Here is a 20728-nt window from a genome sequence, read left to right as displayed (position 1 = left end):
TGATAAAACTGAACTGCAAAGCAGCTTGACCTGCTTCTAAAAACAGATCAAGGACTTAAAAAAACACCCAGCAGCTTGTTTTTTTAGCAGTCAGTCAATGTTTTTTGATGTCTGAAAAATGAGCAATTTCAAACACCTCCAGATTGCTAAGCATATGTTAAGTCACAGCCAATGGGCGCTGCACCGTTAGCTAGCAACCCTGTCAAGCCAACCTGTTACCAAGCAACCCGGTATGTTTGTTTAAGCTGGTTTTATCGCTGTATGCTCTGTACAGTGGCAGCTGGAAAAGACAAGTGTTTTGTTGTTGAATTACCATTTAGAAATCAAGTGTTGTATTCTTGTTGGTTGTGCAGAAGGCTCTACTTCTGCTTTTCAGAGATGTACAGTCTCAGAAATATTTCAATTTTCTAGAAAAAAAAAAAACTTGGAAATTTCAGTGTCAAAAGTTGAAAATTTTTGAAACTCAGAAATTTTCCCCAAAAAAAAATTCTAGAAAATTTCTGAGATTACTCGTACTATTTTTCTAGCACATTTTTGACTTTTCAAACTCAGAAATTTCAACGTTTTTTTCTTACTTAGATTAAACAGATTAAACCTTTGGTGGAAATGTATGCATTTATTTATTTATTTTCTTTCTACAATGTCCCTAATTTGCCACCATAGTTTGCAGCCATTTTGTTGTGTGAGTGTAAATGTTGAGTTTTGGGGCATGACCAGCTGCAACTTATTTGGATTTAAAGAGACAAGATGTATTATATAACCTGTTCTAGGAAGTGTAGCATAATAAGTCACCGTTTATTAATTTATCTTAGTGCAAGAGGAAAAAACACACAAGAGTAGTACTATTTAAGCTTCTGAAAACACCACTCTGAAATGCTCAGTTTTAAAACTGTGTGGGTTTTATTGCAGTTCATGCTGAGGTTGAAGTTTACACAGCTAAACCGTCAGGTTGGCAACCATTTCAAATGAAACAGCAAATCTCCTGCATTACTCCTTTCTGGCACAAGAGGGCAGCAGCTTCTACTAGAATGAGGGACCGTTTAAAACTCATCGCGTTCATAAAGGCATTTTATGGCTCCACAGTGAAGCCAACGGATAAAAACAAATAACTTGAGTTCAGCAGCGTTGCTCCTGTTGCTCTGTAAAAGGCACAGGCTGTAGCGAGGATCAGGACACCGGTGGCTCATTTTACAACAAAGGTCTACAAAGGCAAAGTAACGCTGCGTTCCTGAGTTGAAATCGTTTGGTTTCAGAACAGCTGTCCTCTCTACAGAGAAGGGATTGGTGACAAAGGAAAGCTGAACACGACGGACAAGAAGCAGACTCTGAAATGAAATAAACCTATAAATTCTTTTAGATCAATGATTAAAAATGGCGGCATGCTTTGTGAAAGCTCTGACTGCAGCAGCCCATGCAGTGTGCGACAGTAGAAACAGCAAGCAGCCCTTAGTCTGACCCTCAGAGGCCTTTGTTGAAGTAAACTAGCTGGACTTTGTCTCCGTACTGAGACACGATGGAGTCTCTGAGCTCAGGCTCCAGCTTCGACACGGCCATGGAGCTGCAGGAGGAGAAAAAATACATTAAAACAGAAAAAACATAATCAATTAGTTAATGAAAACATACAGCTTAAACTGATTTACAACCATAAAAATGTTTTAAATCAATATCAGTATTATAATCACCATTATTATTATTCATATTGTTGCATCAAAATTATCATTATAAATTACTTTCATTATCATTCTTATTATAATAAAAAGTACTGCTACTTATATTAATATATCATTTTATAGTAATAACTGATGACAACTTTTACTACATAATCATTGTCCTTATATCTCAATTCTTATTATTTTTGATATAATTATAAGTAACAGACAATTCTCATGATTAGTTATATAATTATTTTTCTCATAATAGATATCAAAATTATCTTTGTTATTGTTGCTATTCTATTATTTATCTATAATATAATTAATAATAATGCAGTTCAAATAATAATAATCATCATTATCAATATTATTAATAATATTGTATTTTTACATTATTAAAAATTATATTAGTAACATTGTTATATATTAACAATGATATCAATATTTAACAAATTAGTAACAATATTACTAACGTTGTTACTACTGTTAATATTAATTTAATAATAGCTATAATTATAATAAGTTATTATATTATTATTATCATTTATACTACTACTACTACTAATAAATAATAATAATAATAATAATAATAATAATAATAATAATAATAATAGTAATAATAATAGTAATGATTATCATAATAATAATTGTTATTATTATTATTTTACACCTGATAAATATTAATGAGTGACTTTTCTTCCTTACTGGATTCAAAACCAGATTCTAATTTATCTTAAATATCCAAGATATAAAGTGAAGCTGCATGAAAAACAATTCCTAAATTAATTATTCCTAATAAATACACTTCTTAGTTTGGTTCTGGCCTATATTTACACTTTGATTAATGTTTGAAGAGCGATAGTGAGTCTGATTGTAGCTCCTAAATTACTTGTTCAATTTGGTTTCTCCCACACATTTAAAATAAGCAAACTGTTGTAAAAAATTTAAGGGTCACTGGGTGTCTTCAGAGAAGGAATTAAACTTTTATCAGCTGTCAAAGTTTTATTACAGCTGAATTATAGAATCTTTTGTAAGCATGTGTCCCGTAAGACAATCCAAAAGATTTCAGCTCACTGTGTTTAACTATTTGACGCTCGCTTCTCTGCTCACAGCTCAGCTCCCCGTTATTATTTCCTCACAGACATTTTATTTCAGCATCTGAAGTCAGATAACAGGGATTTATAGATTTGTTTGCAGGTCATAAAAACCATCTGCTAGCCAGACAGCAGGAGCAGTTTTACGACTGTTTAGTCATCCAAGTAAATCAACATGAATGCAGCGAGAAAAACATCTGGACTGCTCAATAACATTTAGCAGACTTTTTAATTTGGGAGTTTCTTTGCTGGTCAGAAGACTTGAAGATTCAATGCAGTTTGAGTGGTGGAGAGATCCATTTCAGAGCTTCACAAAATACTGCAGAGAGCATTAAAATAAATCAAAGTTACAGGTTTGCATATATTAATCGAAGAAGTGTTGAGTGGAAGAATTATTTTATTGAAATTATTGCGAAGGTCACAAGGATGGAAAGAAACCAGAGAGTGAAAGAGCAAACGAGAGAAGGAAAGAAAGCAAAATAGTGAAACAGTGAAAGAAAGCAAAAGAGTAAGAGAAAGAATATGGAGGTGCAAGCATGCATGGAAGAAAGGAATACAAGATATTAGCAAACAGTTGTTTATATTATTTTTAGATATTTTTATATTCTGTATATTTTGTTTTTGTGCTGCTATAACAAGTAAATTTCCCCACTCTGGCATTAATAAAGAAATATTTTTATTCTATTCAAATAATAAACTAGTCCAGATTTAGAAAATACTGCATTCAGACTTTTTTCCAGATTGCATTAGAACCCTAAATATTATCAATAAGTGACAATATTAAAGTGAAATCATGAGGCCTTGGCTCAAGACTTTCTACAGCGCTGAACTTGCTTGGCATCTTTAACAGCTCACAGATTATAATTTCCTCTCCCCATTTCCAACTTGTTTGACTCAATCAGACATGAAGTCAAAAGGGACAGCGGAAAACCTGCGAGAGATGAGGTGTTTGAATGTGGCAGCAGGTGAGAGGACGGGATATTTTCATTACCATCGCTGAGGGAACAGGGAGCAGGCCGCCGGCACCATGAAGATCAGACTTTTAAAGGAGAGAAGATATACAAGTCACCACTTAAAAACTGTGGAGTCCATTAAAACTAATGTGACCCTGTGACCTTCTGTACTCACAAGACTCCCACCAGCATGACTTGAATTGGTCCGTGAAGAAACGTGATTCTCTGTTAACGGGCGGAAAGCGACGTGAGGACGGGCGGACACATTTACCTGACATTAGCACGCTGATGGAGACAAACGATCTGACCTGCATGAACTTGTACTTTTCCAGCCTCTGCATGATGATGGGGAGGATGACTGGGAGAGGAAGTAAAGGGAGTCAAGACGGGAAGAGGAATAAATCTCAACATGATGGAGATAAAGAAGGTAGGAATGTTTTTCTCACTCATTCCTGGTGCTGCCATGGTGATCCGGGAGATGACCACCTGAGTGATGCCTTTTACTGCTGCTTTCTGCAGGTGAGAGATGAGATTTCACGGTGGAAAATAGACATTATTTTCCACTGTTATGCTTCCCTGAACAGGTTAGGGTAGATATGGGCTACTCAAAACACATTCATCAAATGTATTTATTTTTTTGCACAAAATCATTCTTCGATAATAAGCATCTTGTCACTTTAGCTCCACATAAGATGCTGCTGGCCACGGCAACTCATCGCTGCAAACAGACGCACAGTTATACAGCAACACGTGTTTAAAAAGCAGAAGTGGAGCCTCCTGCACAACCAACAAGAATGCAACAACTGGTTTCTGTATGCCAAGTTAACAATAAAACACTTGTCTTTTCCAGCAGACAAGTGTTTTGTCTGCTTGTGATGTTGCCAAGTTTTCCTGCAGCCAAGGCTGTCGCAATAACACATTTTGATGGGTGATAAATTGTCCCAGTAATTCTTGCGATGGACAATAATTTAGCTGTTTTCACACCCTTTTCAACTAATATATCGATGATGGCATAATAACGCAACTTTAAGCTTTTAAAGATCAATTAATTTAAATACTTTAAGGAACTCTTAACTCTGCAACTGGAAGATATTTTAAATGTCCAAAATAAAACATGGCAACCAAAATAAATAAATAAGAACCATGTACAACTAAAACCATAAATGAAACGGATCATAATGCCTTTGTAAATAAATGTGCCCTTGGAAAAAATAACCAGGTTGAAAATGATCAACCTCATTTAATTTATTGTGTGATTAACTGATTAATTTCTTATTGCATACAGCAGAAAAACCAGCTGACAAAATGTGCTGGAGCTCTGCTTGGGTTTCTAGGTGATGAGCTGGGCTCAGCCGGGGTTGCTAGGTAACACACTCTAAAAAGTGTTTTTCATCCAAACAACTGCAAACAACTGTTTGCAGCCCATCTTATGGATGAACTTATTTTCATCCATAAGATGAAAATAAGTTCATCTTATGGACTTATTTACATTAATTTCACTTAATTCTTTTGCTTTTGCTATGACAACTTACTTTTTTGTGTTTATTTAACTCAAAACTTACAAATCTTAACCTAAAGGAACTTTTTACTTTGACTTTACTTGAAATAATTAAGTTCAATACCACATCTGTATCCCTCGTCTGACACAATGACTCAAGCTAACCAGGGACAGATTCCCTGGTAAGCCACCGTGTCTCTCTGGGTAGAGCAGTTGTCTTGTGATTGGAAGGTTGACGGTTCAATTCCAGCTCCCTCTTGACTGGGCACTTAACCCCAACTGATCTGTGCATTAAATAAATGTGTGAATGTGACTCTAGTGTAAAGCGCTTTCAGTGGTCAAAATGACTGGAAAAGTGCTATGCAAGTTTATTTACCATTTTTTAAGTAAACTAAGTGATTTAAGTAAGACTGACTTAAATCTGTTATCTTAAACATACTTAATAAATTTGTTAAAAATTAACAAATTGAGTTGGATGATTATGATATATTGAATTGGTTAAACTTAATAAATTAGGTTGGATAAATTTAATAAATTCAGTTGGATAAACTTAATTGAATTGCTTGTTACCTACTGAAGCAATTCAATTAAGTTGGTTCAAATATTTTCTTTTTAGAGTGCAGAGCAATGCCACCGATTTTCAAAATGGCAAATTTTCTAGACACCAAAACTTATTGCCAAAAAACATCAGGATGGTTTTTTTAAGCGCTTTGGCTGATTTTAGAAGCAGTTCGGACACAAACACGCAAAATGTGAAATTTACATTTCATCCAGGTATTAATTTTAAATAAATCTGTGAGACAAAAGTCATTAGAAGATTTTTTCTTAGTTTTTCAGTCAATCAGTGGCAGCTAAAGAACAAAGATTGTCCATTTCTGATTAGAAAAAAGGGAAAGCAGCAGGATTAATTAGTTTCCCCTGCTTGTAATTAGTATAATTCGAACCCCCTGACAATCCTGAAGGGTAGATCTGAACATTTTTCCTTTTTCACAAGCCAGCAGTAAAAGTAAACACTTTTTATGCAAAAGCCCTGCTAGATAAAACAAGGCTGCTCAAGTGTCTGAAAAAGTTCTTAAAATGAGTTATTATTTTAACTAAAATTTTAAAAACTAAATTTTTCCATTTTTAATCCACCATGTATCATCCTTAGCTGAGCTGAAAAACAAAACTATCTTAGTACAAAAAAAGTAAAAAACCTGTGGAAGACATTTTAAAAATTATTTATATCAAAATGACTAATTCTTAAGCCATGGAAAAGCATTACAAAACTATTTAGGTAATATTACTATTATGAACTAATAAGTGAAGTCAGAAGATTAAATGTAGTTAATGTCTATTAAATTATAGAGTTATAAATGTAGATTATGATGTGCTGACCTTTGAGTGACCTAGTTTGTTGCCGTTTTCATCAGTGACAGCAATGCCGTTCAGAATCTCCCTGAAAAACACCAAAAATTGACAAATTTTAGAGACATTCTCAGAATGTGACCCAGTTTTTGGCTTCTGTGGTCCAGACTGAAGATGGTAGATAAAAGCAATGAACATCAACATGCAGATGATACAATAAACTAGTTAAATTGTTCATCAAGATGTGCATTGTAGCTTTCAAGTCTGACAGCTAATAGGTAGATATGTAAAAAGTGCTGATAAGTGTTTTTAGTAAAACGAGATATCCAAGATATTCAACCAGACCACAAGAGCTTTAAATCAGTCCAGAAGCATATTGTGGCCTGATGATGCGTCAAAAACAACTCAGAAAAATAAAATGAATCTAGTCCTTTGTCAAAAACACAAAAATCTTACCAAGTAGTTTTGGTTTAGTTTGTAGTGTAAATATTTTGGTGCACTTGAAATAAGACAAAACTAACTTGCTAGTAACTTTTCAGTAAGATATAGGAGCTTGTTTTAAATAAATTATTGCTTAATATTGACAAAAATGTTCTAGTTCCACTCATAAATGTCTTATTGTGTCAAAGGTTAAATAATCTCCCACTTTTTGTGGTCAATATTAAAACAAGCCCCTATATCCTGCTGAAAAGTTACTTGTAATTTAGTTTTGTCTTATTTCAAGCGAACTAAGATATTTGCACCAGAAACCCGACCAAAACTACTTGGTAATATTTTGTGTTTTTGCAGTATAGGTTTAATTTCAAATGAGGTTTTCTTTAGGAAACTTCTAATGCAAATACATTAAAAAGCTTTTGGTTGTACGGTGGCACAATGTAGCAAGGTTTCATGGGTAAAGCAAGCTACACGGCAGAGGACTCACTGTTGCCGCATCATGGGAATGTTGACACAGTTGGCTGCTGCCACGGCAGCAAACGGGACCCAGCGAGCCACGAGAGGAGGAGCTTTCTGCAGAACAAATCGTCATAAACACCAATGACCTCCCAGGTCATCACATGATAAAATAACACAGATTCGTTGCAGTTATAGCACACCAGCCAGAAAACTGAACCAATCGGACCGCTAGTTTGAGGTGTGATGTGCAGAGGGACCAGTTTGTGCTGAGCGAACTGCTCTGTGTGTGTTTGTACCTTCGTGTAAAGGTTTAGTCCCACTGCTGTTGCTAAAGCTGTGCTGGTTGCTGTAACGTAAGCCACTCCGATCTGCCTGAGGAACAGGACAAAAGCTGTTAAAACTGCCTCAACAACAAGAATCAGAGTTAGAGAAGAGCCATTAGCATGTCTGATCGGATGTTTATTGAAGTTAAAATCTCATTTTGTCCCACAGATACACGCTCACTGCTGACACTAAAGCCTCCTGTCTTATGAATAAAGCATTAAAGTTATCGGAAACCTCTTCAAAGACAAAGGTATCTTTGCCGGTATCTCATTTGTCTAATTACTTTCAAATTAAATAATCAGTTTAATTTAAGTCTTTAAAATTGCAATGACGCAGTGTTGTGTTTGTCGCCCAACAGGTAGATTTTTTAGCACCAACGATGCCGCTTTTCATCATTTTATTTTGTTTCAAGAGTCTCTATAGTATTGTGTACATGAGCCATCTGACTGCAGAGCTAAACAGTTTTCCCTATAAACAGCCAGCAGTGCCCAGCTGACCCTGTGTTCACACACATATGACTGAAAAAGCCGAGCTGATCTAAACCGAACTGAACTGGTTGAAACCAGCGAGCTGATAACATTTGTAAGATGAGCTTTAATGTCTGAATGTTTGCATTGAAATCCCAACAAGGTCCTCTCTTCTTGTAATTTTCATGTAGGAAAAATTATATTTGGTGAACAGAAATTTAATTTCAACAACAGAGTATTTATTAGGTGAATTGTAGAGAAAAGTAAAAAATGGTGTGGCCAGAGAAGAGCTCATTCCTCCCAGAAAGCATATTTACAAGGTTGACATTTTCTGATGTCAAAAAGTTGTAAATATGCAGGAAAAAATATTTTCAATTATTGAAGGCAAAAAATCTATAATGTTAAAAATATGATATGATGACATTATGAAATCAAAAGTTTGACAGAAGTCAGGGAAACAGATTACAGGATGGATGGATGGATGGATGGATGGTGTGCTACGAAATGGTCGGTCGGTCGGATGGATCTTACTTTGGGGAGATGGGAGAGGCGGCGTTGCGGTTGGTGTAGTTGACCAGAGCGTTGAAGGACTGGTTGACCCACTGCCAGAACACCACAGCAGGAACGGTCCTGAAACCAGAGCAGCAGGTTCAGCTTCCGCTTCACAGCAGGATGGAAAGACATATGGAAGTGGGTCCGGTCCGGTGCCGGCTACCTGTAGAACTGCAGCATGAAGCCCGTGATGGCCATGCCTCCGGGGACCTGGAAGGACATGCGGCCGATGAGGTTCATGCGGTCCCCCGTGTCTGGGTGGAAGGCCGAATCATACAGCTTCTTTGCATAGTACAGCTGCTCCACTGAGGTACCTGGGGGAGTGGATCCGGCCCTGCACAGAACCACAGAACGATACCACTCAGGTGTAGAGCAGCAGATGATTAAATACTTCAGCAAATCGTTCACATGCGCAGACAAGAACCTAACTTGGCACAGATCTTCCCAGAGGCTTGTCTTTTGGAAAAAAAAAAACAAACAAAAAAAAAAAACATAAGACGTTGAACAATTCAAGATGGCCGCCATGGTCTTCAAGGAAAATATATTTTTGCACTAAATTTGATAATGTCGTTGGTGTCAAACCATAGCTGGACCCACAAGATCGTTTTTGTATTGTTTTGATTTTCCAAGATAGCCACCACCATTTTTTTTATATATAAAATTGATGATTATAGATGAATGTGGTTTGTGTCAAAGTTGAAATATTTTTTACAATAGAAGTCATATACATTTTATTTTCAAAATGGTCACTGTGGTTGCAATGGATAAAGAAATGATTGCACTAAAATCTTCAACAGTTATTACAAGTGAAGTGCACAGCTGACCAAAACATTAGGCTCACTGACCTCTAATTCGCTAAACAATTAGCGAATTGTTTACCTAAATAATTTGTTAATTGCTTAGAAAAGCTAATGGGGTTAAGCTGATTGGATCATTGGATAGCGTTAGCTCTGCTGATTGATTAGCAGAGCTAACGCTAAACTGCAAAACACAAAAGTTAGCAGAAGCTAACACTAGCCATTGAGACAACCGCTTCTCAGTCTGTTGCACATCTTCATCTCCTTCCAGTTGACGACAATGTCTTCAGTTTCTAATTTTGCAACATATTATTATTTTAAATTGCAAACATCTGATGTGACAAAGTTCATCCCAGTCATGGAAACGGGTAACATTTTATGGCAACGATTGGTTAAAAAGTCTCAAAAATGGCCGCCATCTTGAAAAATGGTCGTCATCTTGAAATTCAAGTAGTTAATGGGAAACAAAGAATATACAACCTGAGGAGCAAGCATGCAAATTTTTCTGCTTGTACCAAATAATGATTTTTACAGTAATGTGCCGCACTGGTGGGGAAAAAGAGGAAATGCTCCTCCCAGATGCTACAGCTGGAGTTTCGTTCATTTTTTCTCACCTGCAGCTTTCTACTAGCGCTTTGGCTTCATCCAGCCGTGAGTCTGGGAGGACCGCGGTTCTGCAGTCGGTGATGTTGAAGAAGTGCTTCAGCCGCCCCATAAAGGTGGACTGATCCCACCGGGGAGCATCGATGTCGAAGGAGCTCAGAGCCATTTTGTTAGTCAAAGTCGGGCTTTTTGCACCTTGTTCGCCCTGAAGGAGGTCAACAGGGGCTCCAGACGAAACCTGAGGACCAACGCAATATTCTCTAATTAAAGATATTACATATTTTTTATAGTCTGCATAACCATCAAACTTCTGCACTGCTCAGATTTGCTGGAAACATCCAGCGTACTCTCACAGCCCTGAACAAAAACAAACTCCCATTTCCCCTAGAAATAATTTGAAGGCCCATCAGACTGGAAATTGTTGACCACCTCCTGCTAAATCCTTCCACGGTTAGTCGGTTTGTGTCTCTGCAGCTGCTGCGCTTCATCTTAATCACCAAGACGAATCAAAACCTGCTGAATAAGCAGCAGAACATCCAAACTCTCCCCTATATGTGAAATGAAACCTTAAAGCTTCAGGTTAAAAGTAAACAGGAAAGAAAGAAAAACATATATATCTATAGTGTCTGACTGGAACTGGATTGTTTCTGAGGCTGTTTGTTTAGAAAGTAGGTTAAAGGGCTGCAGATGCTGGTGGGGGACACAGAGTATGACCAAAGATTCAGCTGCACTATTCACAGTGTCACAAGACTAATTTAAAGCATCAGGAGGGTACAGCAAAAATTGTAAGCTGGGATAATTGTCTCTTTAGCATAAACACTGATTATTCACCATATGTGAAACGTGAAATAAGGTCTGTTTTAACAGTGGTCACCCAAATATACCTCAAAGATTGGCTTTTTTAATTAATCATTTAAATTCTAAAGCAAAATAAGCAACGCAATGCAGCAGGACGCACTTATAAAAGCTAATGAGCTATTTTAAACTTTACAAAAACAGCAGGAGACAAAACAAATAGTATTTTTTACTGAGAAAAAAAGAGAAATGTGCAGCTGCAACCAACATACAACCAATATACAAGGTGCCAAATAAAACAAAAAATAGAAAAATACTTCCAAAGTAACGTGAACGTCTTCTTTTCTGGAAAAGGAAAACCTTTCTGTCGATTACTGATGACAAATGGTTTCAGATTTTCCCTCCTTTATTTGATGTGGCAGAATTATTTGTTTTTGTAAAGTCTTAAACTGGGGAGATTATGGTTTATATTGGGGCTTTTTACTTCATACCCACATTAAATATAAATAATGTTTATGTAGCCTTCCAAATGAAATAATCATCAATACAAACTAAACAATAATAACAAACCAGTGACATGTGAGCAAGAGAGAAAATGCTGAGTAATTATGATCTTATTAGCATAAACTTTTGCAAATATGTTACAGAAACTAAGGGATTGTACGCTTCCAATCTCTGAAGTCTCATTCTTCAAACTTAAAATCAGACATTGTTGAGTGAGAAATAAACTGTCTGCAAATGGAAACAGCATTACTGCTCATCTTAGCTATAATGACAAAAAATAATCTGGAGTGATTCTGAAATATCTGAAATCCTGCAATGTTGTCTACCTGGTTTCTCCCTGCAACAAATGTCTTTTTCTCACCAAGTTATAATCTCTCCTTACCTGCAGACCCTGCATCATGGTCCCTCCTGCTGGCCTCTGGTCTAATGTCTCCTCCCTGACTTTGCTCTATCTATTGCAACAATAAACATTCCTTAAATAAGTGAAAAACAATAGTGAGCTTCTGCAACTTCTGGTTGGGTTTTTTTCCTAGCATTAAATAACTAGCAATGGATGGAATATATGGTAATTTTATTCAAATGATAGTAGCTGTAGTTTATAATAATCAAGCCAAAGTAAAACTTAACAGTCAAGTAAAGTTACTCAGTTTTTCCCAAGGAGTTACTCAAGTAAATAAAACTAAATAACTACTCACATAGGTAGCAAGTTTAGTGTTCTTGCTAACAAGCTTAACATTATGAATTAACTAGTCATTTTAACTACCATTATCTGTCATCAACTAATTTACTCAATCACTCGGTTTGTTTGAAAAAAACAAACTGCAAAGTTTTTTGGCATTTTGCTGGTTTGTTGCTATGATTCTAACACACCAAAACCAACACTGCACATCACCACAAACACACCATCCCCACACTTAAACATGGTAGTGGCAGCATTATGTTGAGGGGTGTTTTTCCAGTACGTATAAGGAAGCTGGATGGAAATACAACCTCCAAGATAAGTCTTTTGGCTGCAAAATACAACAACGTATTAGGGCCACTGTGCATAGAAAAAAAGAGGAGTACATTTCCACAATAAAGCTCACAAATTTTGAGATTAATCTCGGAAATTGTTTTGGAAAAATCAAGGAAAATTTTTGCATTTGAAAAGTGGGAAATTTGCAAATATATTTTTTTTAAAATCTGGAATAAATCAAAAGATCTCCAGGTTATTTTTAGCAAATTTTCAAAATCAGAATTTTTTTTTTTTAGATTAATCTCAAAATTTCTGATTTTCTTTTCTTGCAAATGTTCCACTTTTCAAACTTAAAAAACTTCCCTGTCTTTTCAAGAAAATTTCTGAGATTTATTTGGCTTATAGCTCTTTTTTCCTATCTAAAGAGGCCACAATACAACGCAAAACACTTGAGACTTTGGTAGAGATTTCCAAAGATGAACGAGCAGTAAAGGTTTGTTGTAGTCTAAACAGGTAGATCTAGTTTGCGCAAATATACTGCAAATTTACTTGCATGCATTTTCCACCACTGGTTACTGTAGTTTAGGATTTACTCAGGCTTGACAAACCAGATCTGCAGGTCAGAGCACATCCAGCATCACAGCATATCTGGACAAATTTCCAGCTTGGGTTAAATAAAAGACAATCACGTGTTTGGACCGCAATCAATTTCCTGTGGAGTGTAAAAATCAAAGAGAGGAGGGATAGTTCAAAGAAACACGCCACACTAAGCAGAAAGTGATGCAACTCAGACCTGCAGTTACCAGCTCAGTCCGACACCCCGGAACATCCAACATACCTGCGATGAGATCTCCGAGCGCCACACGGAGCAACCTGTCAGGTAATCACATTTGCTCACGCGATACCGTGGTAACGAAACGCGCACGTGGCACGGCGTCATCCAATCAAAAGCTGGGATTGATTCCCCCCTTCCTGCTAACCCACCTCTTGTAAACCGGCGAGAACCAAACCCAACTCATGAGGAACAAACTGCAGCCTCAGCTTTACAACCAGTTAAGAATTACCTCCGTGACGTGTTTTTCCTGCTGCCAACGTGGGAGAGGGAAATTATAAACATCCACGAGCGAGTGTAGCTCACAATAACCAAAATGTTGTGGTGTTTATTTGTTTTTACCTGTAGAACATTTAGCACGCAGCTAAACAAACATGCTCTTCATACATGAAACTGGTGCTGCGTTCAGGTGAAATGGTTTAAAATATTTCTATGACAACAGCGGTGGTACGCTTTCGTCACCGTGCTACGTGGCCAAACTTGACACGCCTCCCAAATAGGAAATACTGGAACATGAAATCAGTGACATACAGAATAGTAGGCTTATCTCAATAAATAAAAAAGAGATAATTAATTTCCATTTGTATAATTGATCGTTTTTCTCTTTTTTTCCTCCCTCTTTCTACTAAAAATTGGTGCTTTGGTCTCAACTACCCCTTTTTGAAGGACAATTTCATTTCCAGAGATTTCATAATTTATTTTATTTGTTGTTTCAGTTTGCTTTGTTTATTCATTTAGGATACTATTCCAGTTCCAGTGTTAAATGTTCATTAGAATGTAAAATTTATTTATCATCTTACTATACCATTATATTGAAAATTATCTCAAAACGACAATATTGTCCTTTATCACAATAACTTCTGGGACAATTTATCATACATCAAACAGCTCTACAGAATATAATATAAACCAAATTGTTCCTCAGCAAAGAGACAGGATATTTACACGAAGGTAAAAGTAAAAAAAAGACAAATTTTATACTGTAGAACAAAAGATTTTGTTTTATAGTATAAATAAATAGGCAACAAATGTTAAATATCACCCATTTGTGTATAAAGTAAGCATATAATTGTGCAACTTTAGGATCATTAGAATTATGACTAGCTATTTCAAGAGTGAAATATTATATACTGTCTCATAATTATATCTAGCTATCATAACTAACTCATATCGATTATCTCATAATTTAGAGATTTTATTTCATTTTTAGGAGGGAATATTAGATAAACATGAGATGTTATGATGTAGTATCTCATACTCTCATTATGAGATATCATTTTGAGATAGCTATATCATTATTATGAGAGATTATCTCATAAATCAAGTGATACCAGTGTTTTTCATCAGAGTGCTGAAAATGGTCTTCCACAATTTTGCAAAGAAGAATGAGTAAATAAATACTGCCTTTGGACACATATACTAAAAGACTTAGCTAAAGTTGCAGTGTAACTCAGACAAAGTCGCTTTACAGATTTCCAATCACGTAAAACCCCAACAAAATACTCCGAAGTGTGATTACAACGTGACAAAATCTGATACAATTCAATGCAGTGTAACTCTATGATATGTAAGTATTTTTCCCCGAGTACCGTGAATGCAGCACGATCCCAAGAGTACGCACTGTGCGTCTGACGTCACCTTTAGCGGCGTCTCCAGGAGAGAATCCAGCAAGATGGTGAGTTTAATTTATCCCCAAAAATAGGCACTAACTGTTAAATATCACCCTTACTTTTGTGTATATTTATAGTACGTAGGTTTTACTTTTGCTAGGAGCTGATTTATCGGTTCTTGCGGTCTGGATCTTGAGGAGAAAACGCAGTCGGAGCTGTCTTGTTGCTCCTTCAGTTACCAGGGGAGATTAGCTCAGCTCGTTAGCTCGGCGCAGCTCCTGTTTGTGTACCGTTATGTGTGCAGCGCTGCGTGGAAACATCCCGCTCCACGGGCTCAGGAAACTCACACGGTTGCCTGTTATTGTCATGATCTGATGCGATTGGGGGAGGGTTTATTCAGGTATGAAATGAAAATAAAGTTTCGTTGCACTTGTATGGCCTGTTGGTGAGGAGTCCAGGTGGATGAAGGGAAGAAGAGTAACAACTCATCCTGTCCCCAGGCCATAGACGGATTAGTAAAAAAAAAAAAAAAAACTGGGGCCAGTGCAGAACATTTAAACAAATTCAAAAAAAATTTTTTTTTATCCCAGAGGAAAATCAAATGTTGTAACTCATATTATCCAAGAATCTTAAAACAGTCTGGATGGTGATGCTGTGGGCTGGAAGGATCTGGTAGCAGTCAGGCTTGCAACGAATCTGAACAGGCCTCTGACTTGAGGCTCATTACTGGCATGCAAGCAGCTCAATATCTGGGCAGCAGAGACGATATTCCACAGTAACATGCTTTGGATGATGCCATTAGTTGTTGGCAAGAACTGCTAATCCACTTCATTTGCTTTTGCCGCTCCACTTTAAACTTCTTTCTATCTTTATGGTTAGAAACCCATGATGATCGATGGCAGAGATGCATTCTTTCAGCCTCCATTTGTTACCAGTGTTTATAGTTCAGGTATTATTTGAGCTTTTGAAATGTCAATCAGCTGCTCCCAATTATAAAAACAATGTATTGGTGCCACGGTTACGTGTCATAACAACTGTCCAAAAGTAAAAAGGTACGAGTAAAAATTGTTAATAACAAACGTTAATTTTGAAGTGTTTCTCAGCAAACATGAACTCCAGATAATGAATAGTCTGTCTGTCTACTGGGAAAAATAAAATAAGATGTAATATTTCCATTTCATCCACAGGGTTTTTAATGGCTAAGTCTCTTTACTTTCAAAAACTTTTCAAGTGTCACCAAATATATTACAAGCATATAGTAATTTAATTTAAAGTGATATCTGCCAAGTTTTCATCAAAAACATCCATTTTCTTTTTGTTCATTTGTTTGCCTACTCGTGGCAATGCTTCGTTTCTGTCATGTTGTTACTTTAAACGAACAATTATGGATTTATGAGTAAATTTGTTGCATATTCTGTCATTTTCCCTGCTATTATAACCTCTCTATTCCCTTGGAACAATGAACCTCGCCACTGTTTGCTGCAGGGATTGCTGTCCATCCTTCGTAAGCTAAAAAGCACTCCAGACCAGGAGGTTCGGATACTGCTGCTGGGTCTCGACAACGGGGGGAAGACCACGCTTCTCAAACAGCTGGCTTCAGAGGACATCAGCCACATCACCCCCACACAGGTAGCAAAGCGCCGAAGACTCCTCCGCTCCCTGCTTCCATCGCGGATTGGCAGCAGCTCTGTGCTTTGTGCTCCCTGCAGGGATTCAACATTAAGAGCGTACAGTCTCAGGGGTTTAAGCTGAACGTTTGGGACATCGGAGGCCAGCGAAAGATCAGGCCGTACTGGAGGAACTACTTTGAAAACACCGATGTGCTGGTAAGGGGAGCTCCACCTCCCCCGCTGGGAGCTTATATTGTAGTCGCTGAATTAAATAAAGATGTTTGCGTTGATGGCTGAAAGGTTTTCCCTCGTTTCAGATTTACGTCATTGACAGTGCTGACAGAAAGAGGTTTGAGGAAACAGGGCAGGTATGTGCAATAAGCAGATGCATTTCTGTACTTTTAACATATTGTTGTGAAATTAAATGAAATTCAAATTTTAACAACCAAAAAGTATTTTTTCTCTGTTTTTAAACCTTTCTGGTAATACCAAAAGAATTATCCACTAATTGGCTCCTGCAATAGCTAATCAAATAATTTGTAATTCTATTGTTTCATACAGGAAATAATAACCTGCTCTTATTTATTTTTGAAATTTGTGTTTAAGTATGCTGCTGTAAAACGTATTTAGGTTTAGTTTGATACCTGGCATTGTCATGAATTATTGGTGCCCTTTCTATTCCTGAGCACTCTGAAATGTTGTTTCTGTCACAAAAGAAAAACAAAAAACTACCCGTTTTGATAAGATGCTGTTTTAATTTTGGCTCTGCTTGTTTATTTATCGAGAAACGCCAAAATAAGTGTAAAATTATTCCCAAATAAGTGATTTCATCCAATACATTAAGAACATTTCAATAAGAAAACATTCCACTTTGATTCATTACTGATCCCTTTCCCTGAAAGACACATTCATTTGAACGGATCATGATTTTTTAAATTCATGCTATAAAGGAAGTTAGATTTTGTGTTAATGTGTAAAAACAGATTCACTGCAGGCTCTGGTTTTTTTTTGCTGCTTTAACCAGCAGACAGATGGATTCCCTCTGTTTTCGTTCATCCGTGTATCTGATGGACAGATGTGTGTGTTTGTTGCAGGAGCTGGCGGAGCTGCTGGACGAGGAGAAGCTGAGCGGCGTTCCTGTGCTGATCTTTGCAAACAAGCAGGACCTGCTGACGGCGGCTCCGGCCTCGGAGATCGCAGAGGGACTCAACCTGCACACCATCCGCGACCGGATGTGGCAGATCCAGTCCTGCTCCGCTCTCACCGGAGAGGGGATTCAGGTGAGCAGGAAGCCCAGCGTCTGGCTCGTCACGAACATTAAACAGTATTCAACGAATTAGAAAGTTAATTCATGTCAGCAGTTCACAAAAAGGGTCACGGCATGTAAATCCCAAATTACATTTTTTAGAAAATGAGAATATTAAACAGTACCACTGTCTTTTTTTTAAAAGTACGGAGATGTTGGTCTAGTGAAAGTGATCGTACAGTAGATGCACTCAGCACTTGGTCAGGGCTCCTTTTGCATGAATTACTGGATCAGTGAGGCTGGAGGCTATCAGCCTGAGGCGTTCAAATTCAAAAATGCTTTACCGATCCTAAAGGGAAATTAAATGTTGTAACTCATATGAATTCAGATTCTTCAAAGAGTTATTGTTAATGGTGAGGGGTCTCTTGTAGCAGTCTGTATTACAGCGAATTTGAAGAAGCCTCTGACTGAAGACACTCTGGTTTCCCAAACAGTCTCATGCAGAGGATGGTCAGGTTGTCGTTGTTGTACATCGTATTGAGTTTAAGCATTTAATTTGAACACAATTTGTTTGGATAGTTTCATTGTAAGGAAAATTTATTATTCCTAATTTCTCAAAAGGCGACTTATTGATCTGTGTAACTGAAGTAAATGTTGGTTTATATTTTATACATTTAATAACGTTAATGAAATTGGGAGAATTTTTCTTGTTAGAGTTTTGTTCTCCATCCAGTTAGGTGTACAGGGTGTGTGGGAGACATTTTAAAACATAAAATGTTGTTATACTATCACAAGACATTATTTATAACAATAATAAATTATATTATGTAACTGTCTTTTTCTTTTTTTAGGTCATTTGTATTGTTTTTATCTCCAAAGTGTGGTGCTTGGAAAGTTTGAAAAGTCTTTGAATTTTAAGTGCCTGAACCCTGTACTGCACTTTTTTCTTCCACTAAACTTTCCAGTAATATGTTTGCCTACGTATGAACACCCAGATTATTTCGCCCCCAAACAGATTTGTATTTCAACTAAAATAAATCTCTGTGTGTGTAATGAAACGTTATGACTGTTAATATTCTATTCTTTTAGATTCACTTGTATTTCGGAGGTTTTTCTGCGCTCATCAAACTGTTTCTTCTTCTTCTTCTTCTACTCCTCAGGAGGGTATGAATTGGGTTTGCAAAAGTGTCAACTCCAAGAAGAAATAGCATCGCTTTCACTCCTTCACGACTCAGGATGTGCAGCAGCAGCAGCGTGCGAAACACACACTGACACACGCGACACGTCCTGATCCTCAGTACGGTGGGATTTACCTGTGAATGTAAACGCACTACTAATCCGACATGGACTTTTTCTAACCCCCCCCCCTCCCCCAAAGCATCACTACATCGCTGATGCGTACGAATCTCCGCGTGTCATCTGGCTTCCATGAAGAAGAGAGAGAGGCGTTAGCCTTCGAAAGGGACCAACCAGCACCACCCATGTGATTCTTACCGTCGCCTGTTGGAAGCGTTTCCATTCGTCTGCTGCTTCTTGCAGGATCTTCCAGCTCGTCTCCATCTCATTCTTATGTATTCCTGTTTTTATTTTTATTTTATTTTTTTGTTTTAATCATTCCACAGCGGCTCCCAGCCCATTTCCTGCTACTGCTCTGTTTGAAGTGAGGTATATTTTTGTAACTGTTTTATTTATGGTGAAGTAGAACGAGAGAATTGCCTGGACTCTCCCCTTTAAAAATGATACTGTGTTAATATGTACAAAAAGACGAATAAATTAATATGTGAGGAACACTACATTTTTGGATCAGTTGTATATAAGTCGGCCCTTTTTTGTCATGTCATAGAGTATTCTGCATCCTGCTGTACCGTGTAGTCTATAATGTTTGCATTTCTAACATGGCAGAGATAAATGTACTGTATGGTTCGAAACATTTCTATGTACTCCTTGGGTTAGTGAGGGAATTCACTGTTTTAGCATTTTCTTTTTATTATTCTTGAATGTAATCCGTCCGGTTTGAAAGAAAATGTACGTGGGATAAAAAAGAAAAATTAAAAGAGGTTTGAAAAGTTGGCTGAACAAAAATGGCTGCCTAAGAATTCAACACATTCACATACAAAAGGCATCTCAATAAATTACAATATCATCAAGTTAATTTCATTTGTTTGAGCTCAGGAAAACCTCAAATTGATTTTTTTTTTCCTCCTGTAATGAGTACTTTCATATAAAAAAAAAAAAAACATTTTTTCACACCACTGAATATCCACTGATTACTTGGTCTGGGCTCCTTTTGCAGTAATTACTGCATCAATGCACCATTGCATGGAAGTAATCAGCCTGCATGATCGATGGAGGGATAATTTATACATAAATAAAATCACATTTATCTCAACAAGGGGAAGAAAATGAGCTAATTTCAAACTCATGAAAAATCATTAATCTTCTCAAAGGGCCAGTTGTGCCAGAATGTTTATTTTATAAAGTTAAATTATTTATAATTATTATTATTTAGGATAATTGACAATATTTTTTTAAATATGATTTTTTTAAATTATAAAACCAAAAAATCTGCTAAGATATTAAAAATATATGCCTCTGCATCTGTCCTTTTTAAATAACATTGAACATCTTTTTACATTGATCTGTCCCTTCAGGATTTCAAGATTGTTTTTAGAATTTTTTGCAATCAAAGTCACAGATTTTATGTTGCTAATTTATAAATATTTTTGAAATATTTGCGCTTGTATTACATGAAATGTGACTTTTGGTACTCGCCGTATCGCTCATGGAATACAATTTCCTCCTGGAGGAAGCGTGTAGAAGTGAGAAATATCGCCACCTGCAGGTGGGAGTTAGCATCACTTAAACCCAACCAACCAACCAACCATCCATCCATCCATCCATCCAACCAACCAACCATCCATCCATCCATCCATCCATCCATCCATCCATCCATCCATTTTCTTACACCCTTGTCCCTTAGTGGGGTCGGGAGGGT

General features: G+C 36.9%; 2 protein-coding genes across 7 annotated transcripts; one reads left to right on the top strand and one right to left on the bottom strand.

Moving 5' to 3' along the window:
- Positions 1–876: 876 nt before the first annotated feature.
- On the bottom strand, positions 877–13698 carry sfxn2 (sideroflexin 2). Of its 5 annotated transcripts, XM_081601036.1 has the most exons (13): positions 13500–13673; positions 11863–11932; positions 10193–10419; positions 8945–9115; positions 8761–8859; positions 7735–7810; positions 7467–7552; positions 6575–6635; positions 4146–4212; positions 4008–4057; positions 3875–3924; positions 3738–3785; positions 877–1558 (listed from the first exon to the last, which is right to left on the bottom strand). In XM_081601036.1, the coding sequence occupies exons 2-13, from the start codon at positions 11878–11880 to the stop codon at positions 1459–1461; spliced, it is 1053 nt and encodes a 350-aa protein (XP_081457162.1). In that variant the 5' UTR covers positions 11881–11932; positions 13500–13673; the 3' UTR covers positions 877–1458. The 5 variants fall into 5 exon arrangements, with proteins under 5 accessions (XP_081457162.1, XP_081457164.1, XP_081457163.1 ...); XM_081601038.1 differs by lacking the exon at positions 11863–11932 and having other exon boundaries at positions 13610–13698; XM_081601037.1 differs by lacking the exon at positions 11863–11932.
- A 1130-nt stretch (positions 13699–14828) lies between these two features.
- On the top strand, positions 14829–19802 carry arl3b (ADP ribosylation factor like GTPase 3b). 2 transcript variants are annotated; one of them, XR_014085166.1, is made up of 7 exons: positions 14829–14942; positions 16363–16506; positions 16587–16703; positions 16805–16855; positions 17582–17767; positions 18894–19030; positions 19112–19802. XR_014085166.1 is itself a non-coding variant. In XM_081601041.1 (6 exons), the coding sequence occupies exons 1-6, from the start codon at positions 14862–14864 to the stop codon at positions 18939–18941; spliced, it is 627 nt and encodes a 208-aa protein (XP_081457167.1). In that variant the 5' UTR covers positions 14829–14861; the 3' UTR covers positions 18942–19802. The 2 variants fall into 2 exon arrangements, 1 of the variants encoding a protein (XP_081457167.1); XM_081601041.1 differs by having other exon boundaries at positions 18894–19802.
- The last annotated feature ends 926 nt before the right edge of the window (positions 19803–20728 follow it).

The sequence above is a fragment of the Poecilia reticulata genome, chromosome 19 (genome assembly GCF_904066995.2).
Source record: "Poecilia reticulata chromosome 19, P_reticulata-male-v2, whole genome shotgun sequence".
NCBI classification, from domain to species: Eukaryota; Metazoa; Chordata; class Actinopteri; order Cyprinodontiformes; family Poeciliidae; genus Poecilia; species Poecilia reticulata.
The sequence above is the reverse complement of the archived record's forward strand: the minus strand, read 5'-3'. Positions and strand labels throughout refer to the sequence as shown.

Coding starts and splice junctions, on each gene's coding strand:
- sfxn2 (XM_081601035.1), bottom strand. CDS start 13,375: ATGACGCCGTGCCACGTGCGCGTTTCGTTACCACGGTATCGCGTGAGC. Junction 8,860..8,944: donor TTCATGCTGCAGTTCTACAG/GTAGCCGGCACC, acceptor CTCTGGTTTCAG/GACCGTTCCTGCTGTGGTGT. Junction 3,786..3,874: donor GTCATGCTGGTGGGAGTCTT/GTGAGTACAGAA, acceptor CTCCTTTAAAAG/TCTGATCTTCATGGTGCCGG.
- arl3b (XM_081601041.1), top strand. CDS start 14,862: ATGCAGCACGATCCCAAGAGTACGCACTGTGCGTCTGACGTCACCTTT. Junction 14,943..16,362: donor GGAGAGAATCCAGCAAGATG/GTGAGTTTAATT, acceptor TGTTTGCTGCAG/GGATTGCTGTCCATCCTTCG. Junction 16,507..16,586: donor GCCACATCACCCCCACACAG/GTAGCAAAGCGC, acceptor TGCTCCCTGCAG/GGATTCAACATTAAGAGCGT.